The sequence below is a fragment of the Myotis brandtii genome, unplaced genomic scaffold (genome assembly GCF_000412655.1).
Source record: "Myotis brandtii unplaced genomic scaffold, ASM41265v1 scaffold668, whole genome shotgun sequence".
Classification (NCBI taxonomy): domain Eukaryota; kingdom Metazoa; phylum Chordata; class Mammalia; order Chiroptera; family Vespertilionidae; genus Myotis; species Myotis brandtii.
Window position 1 is genome coordinate 3,220,755 of NW_005370597.1, and position 5,129 is coordinate 3,225,883.

At 41.1% G+C, this 5,129-nt stretch overlaps 2 protein-coding genes across 2 annotated transcripts in view; both read left to right on the forward strand.

The window, feature by feature from the left end:
- LOC102245973 (protocadherin beta-13) overlaps window positions 1-434 on the forward strand; it is a 4,928-nt gene extending 4,494 nt beyond the window's left edge. Inside the window, exon 2 of the mRNA XM_005881140.2 lies at window positions 16-434. Coding sequence (XP_005881202.1) covers window positions 16-216 — 201 coding nt within the window. The 3' untranslated portion in view covers window positions 217-434. The remainder of the gene's footprint in view (window positions 1-15) is intronic.
- Window positions 435-1,974: 1,540 nt separating this feature from the next.
- The window catches only part of LOC102246290 (protocadherin beta-15), a 3,955-nt gene continuing 800 nt past the window's right edge, over window positions 1,975-5,129 (forward strand). The window contains exon 1 of the mRNA XM_005881141.2: window positions 1,975-5,123. Coding sequence (XP_005881203.1) covers window positions 3,528-5,123 — 1,596 coding nt within the window. The 5' untranslated portion in view covers window positions 1,975-3,527. The remainder of the gene's footprint in view (window positions 5,124-5,129) is intronic.

Consider the following 5,129-nt stretch of genomic DNA (forward strand, 5'->3'; position numbering starts at 1 on the left):
TGTTCGGTGCCCGAGGGCCACTTTCCGGGCCACCTGGTGGACATCAGCGGCACAGGAACCCTGTCCCAGGGCTACCAGTATGAGGTGTGTCTGAATGGAGGCTCAGGAACCACCAGAGAGTTTAAGTTCCTAAAATCTGTTGCCTCCAACCATCCGGGGTCTGTGAATGGTGTGGAGGAAAACTCTAATTTTGTAAATGGTTTTGGATTCAATTAGGAATTTGTTAAATTTTCAGAGCATTCCAGGTGAAGATTAGCTCTTTTAAAATATATTATGTCTCCCTTACCAATTTTAATACATACAGATTTTCTTTGATTTTATTTCCTAGTTAAGGAGATTAGAAACTTTAAGTATATACTCATGGTCTCTTTCTCTCTGTGTGTGTGTGTGTGTTAATTCTCACCCAAGGATTTTTTTCCCATTGATTTTTTGTTTTTAGAGAGAGAGCGTGTGGAAAGGAGGGCGAGAGACAGAGACAGAAACATTGATGTGAAAGAAAAACATTGTTCAGGCAGGGCATGGAATTGAAACCTTTAATTTGCAGGAGGAGGCTCTGTTCACAGAGCCAACCCGGCTATGGCTTGTTTACTCTCTTTTTATCATTTCTATTTGACTAAGACAAAGAACTTGCAAATGTACTTCATACTAAAAAGTATGAATATTTGTTCAATTTATCAACTCTTCATCAACCACAATTGATTTGAAGATAACCCCAGGACCATTTTCTGTTTGAATGTTGTCCAGAAACATTTTTAAAAACTTTGATGTTGTGGTTTCTTAGGAGACAGGCATGATACAAATCTAATGAGTTATTAAGGTATCTTCAGCTTAATATATTATGTCTACCCATCTAAAATTTTTGAATGGAGAAGTGTCTGCAAAAATTGCATGTTTTTTTTTCACAGTAGTATTAAATAGAAAAACAATGATTTCTCCCATACTGGATTTTCACCTCTTTATATCAACCTTCAGTATATGATATATATGAGTATTATTTTTAAATTAAATTTATTGGGATGACATTGGTTAATAAGATTATATAGGTTTCAAATGTACATTTCTATGATGCATGAGCTGTATATTGCATTGTGTGCCCACCACCCAAAGTCAAATCATCTTCTGTCACCATAGTGAAAGAGTATTAGATTATTTCCAAATATTTAAATAATAGATCCTACCACATCTCTTTCTGGAAACTTCTCTCTTCAGTAGATGTCTACTGTTGCAGCCATGTTTATTTTAATGACCCCTCTCTTTTTGTGATTTCAGACAGTCAGACAAGACATTGCTTATCCAAGCTGTGCCAATCTGATTCTCTCTCTGTTTAAAAAATTGCTTTGGAAACCAGATATAAAATAGTCTCTTTGTTAGGAACTTAATAAGAAAATGATATTATGCTAGCTAAATACATGGAAAGCACAGAAAATCAATCCACTTAGAGACAAGAAGGAAGGAGATGCCCAAAGAACAACCTAATTGTATATTTTCCATTTTCTCCCAAGTTTGCTTTCTCCTTTGGGTTTTTGGAAATAAATGGTCTTTTAATAAATTTCTCTCTAATTAAGATAGCTAGGTGGTTTTTTTCACTTGTCAAAAGCATGTTTACATATTCTTATATGGATTAAAACTTACTATTAATCTGGAACATAAGTTGTGGTTGTCTCCCTGGCTGGGTTGCTCAGTTGGTTAGAGAGTCATCCTGATACACCAAAGTTGTGGGTTCAACCCCACTCAGGGCACATACAAGAATCAACCAATGAATGCATAAATGAGTGGAACAACAAAATGATGCTTCTCTCTAAAATCAACCAGTGGTAGAGCATGGGCCTTTGAACCAAAGGATATCAGGGTTGGATACCTGGTCAAGGGCAGGTACCTGGGTTGCAGGTGGGAGGCAACCAATCCAGGAGTCTCTTTCACATTGATGTTTCTCTCTCTCTCTTCTCTTCCCCCCTTCCATTATCCTAAAAAAAATCAATGGAAAAAATATTCTCAGGTGAGGATTTAAAAACATTGTAATTATATAAATTTAACAATAGTTGGGTCAAAAGATGGTGGAATATTAGTAATTTGTAAGGGACACGCGCAAACTTTTGTTAGACTGCATATTTTTGAGAATTGATGGATATTTCCAAATTGTACACTTTATATAGAAATTCTTAGAAAATTCTATATAAGAAATATTTAATAGCATTAGTGTCATAATAGCATTAGTGTGAATTAACACTGACAATGTAAAATACGTTTTAAAGAAATGTATACCCTATTTGTAGAATCATTATAGCCTGGTTGTTTTGTTCTTTCTTTTTTATAATGTATCCTTTTGTTTAGGGGTGAGCAAGGGTATTTTGCTATTTAATGAAAAACATTTTAGATCATTCTGAGTTATATTAAATTACTATTCAAAAGAGCATAGCTACTTGGGAGCATGGTTTCTCATATAATGAATTAAGATTACAGCAAAAAAAATATGGGCTTTTGCATTAGGAGGAGAATCCATCTGTCAAAATTTTTACATTGTGATTTCTTCATTGACATATTCAACAAATATTTATTGAGCATCTGCCATGTGCCTGGGACTAGCTGTTGAAGAATATCAAAATAAAAAGTTTTGGAACTCTAGGATGACACAGAAAAGAAATAAGTAAGCATGCTCTATCAGATGGTGATCAATGAAGCATGCTCAGAGCTAAAGAAGTGTTCTCATATGCATTTTCCTGTAGTTTAAAAGGTTAAAATATCATAACTCTCTGACTTCAAGTAGAAAGAATATGTAAACTGCAATGAACTAGTAGCTTTTTTCTGTGATGTGATTAACCAATAATAACCACAATTCTGGCATATAGGCTGTCTAGAATCTGAAAGAAAATCTAGAGGAATTCATTCATTTTTGCTGAGAGAATTTTAAGGAATCATATAGCTTGACTCTTATTTTTACAAGATGACTGATCACTAATAAGTCTTCTTTCACCTCTCAGTTCTCCAGAACATCCCCCCAAAACTACAGGTTCTGGAAGATAAAAACCATGTCTGGGTTGTTTACTAATGTAGCTCAGAACCTAGTACATTATATCAATAATAGATCTTTGAATGAATAAATAATTTTAATTGCATGGTTTTCTGATTACATCATATCCCAAAAAACATTTCCAAAACTCCCAATAGATAACTGGTATTACTAGATAGATAAATGATTGGGATTACTAGATTACTATAGGTACATACAAATAGAGAATGCAATTGTAGCAAATTTTTTCGAAGACAACGCATGGTGGCGCTGCAGGCTAAGGCGAAGAAAAAGAAAAAGAAAAAAAAAAGAGCCCAGGAAATTCAACTAATTCAACCTCAGATCGCTAGAGGAGGAGAAAAGCCTGTAACGGAGCTGAGGACCAGAGAGTGTCCAGAGAATGCTACTCAGCAACATTTCAGGACAGATTACCAACTGAGAGATCCATCCCTATCGCAGTCCCATTGCTCCCTAAGGTAGAGCTGGGCCCGGTTCCTGGAAAGGTGTTTGTGAAATAAAGATGGAGGTCGGAGAGGAGCGCTTTCCTAAACAAAGGCAAGTCCTGGTTCTCTTTCTTTTGGTGGGAGTGGCTGTGGCAGGATGGGAATCCCGTCGCTATTCCGTGATGGAGGAAACAGAGAGCGGCTCCTTTGTGGCCAACTTGGCCAAGGACCTGGGGCTGGGAGCCGGAGAGCTAGCTGCGCGGGGAGCCCGGGTGGTCACTGAAGATAAGGAACCCCGATTGCAGCTTGATCTGCAGACCGGGGACTTGATATTAAATGAGAAACTGGACCGGGAGGAGATGTGTGGCTCCACTGACCCATGTGTGATGCATTTCCAAGTGTTACTGAAAAAACCATTGGGAGTATTTCGAGCTGAGCTACTGGTGAGAGACATAAATGATCATTCTCCTGAGTTTTCTGAAAGAGAAATGACGCTGAGAATCCCAGAGACTAGCCCTCCTGGGACCGTGTTTCCTCTGAAAAAAGCCCAGGATTTGGACGTGGGCAACAACAACATCCAAAACTACAGCATCAGTCCCAGCTCCCATTTCCATGTTTCCACCCGCGACCTAGGAGATGGCAGGAAATACCCCGAGCTGGTGCTGGACAAGGAGCTGGATCGTGAGGAGCAGGCCCAGCTCAGATTAACCCTCACAGCCCTGGATGGCGGCTCTCCACCCCTGTCTGGCACCGCCCAGGTGCACATCTTGGTCTTGGATGTCAATGACAACGCCCCTGAGTTTGCACAGAGACTGTACCACGTGCAGGTCCCTGAGAACAGCCCTGTAGGTTCCCTAGTTGTCAAGGTTTCTGCTAGAGATTTAGACACTGGGACAAACGGAGAGATATCATACGCTCTTTCTTATAGTTCTCAGGAGATAAGCAAAACTTTTGAAGTAAACAGCCTTTCAGGAGAAGTTCGGCTAATTAAAAAACTAGATTTTGAGACAATATCCTCATATGAGCTGGATATAGATGCCTCTGATGGCGGGGGACTTTCAGGAAAATGTTCAGTCTCCATTGAGGTGGTGGATGTTAACGATAACTCCCCAGAACTAACTATTTCATCACTTACCAGCCCCATTCCCGAAAATTCCCCCGAGACAGAAGTGGCCCTGTTTCAGATTCGAGACCGAGACTCGGGGGACAACGGAAGGATGACTTGCTCTATCCAGGATGATCTCCCCTTCCTTCTGAAACCAACTGAAGAGAATTTCTACACCCTGGTAACGAATGGGGCCCTGGACAGGGAGACCAGAGCCCAGTATAATGTCACTATTACAGTTTCCGACTTGGGGACCCCCAGGCTGAAAACCCAGCACAACATCACCCTGCTGGTCTCCGACGTCAACGACAACGCCCCCGCCTTCACCCAAACCTCCTACACCCTGTTCCTCCGCGAGAACAACAGCCCCGCCCTGCACATCGGCAGCGTCAGCGCCACAGACAGAGACGCGGGCGCCAACGCCCAGCTCACCTACTCGCTGCTGCCGCCCCACGACCCGCAGCTGCCCCTGGCCTCGCTGGTGTCCATCAACGCGGACAACGGCCACCTGTTCGCCCTGAGGGCGCTGGACTTCGAGGCGCTGCAGGCGTTCGAGTTCCGCGTGGGCGCCACG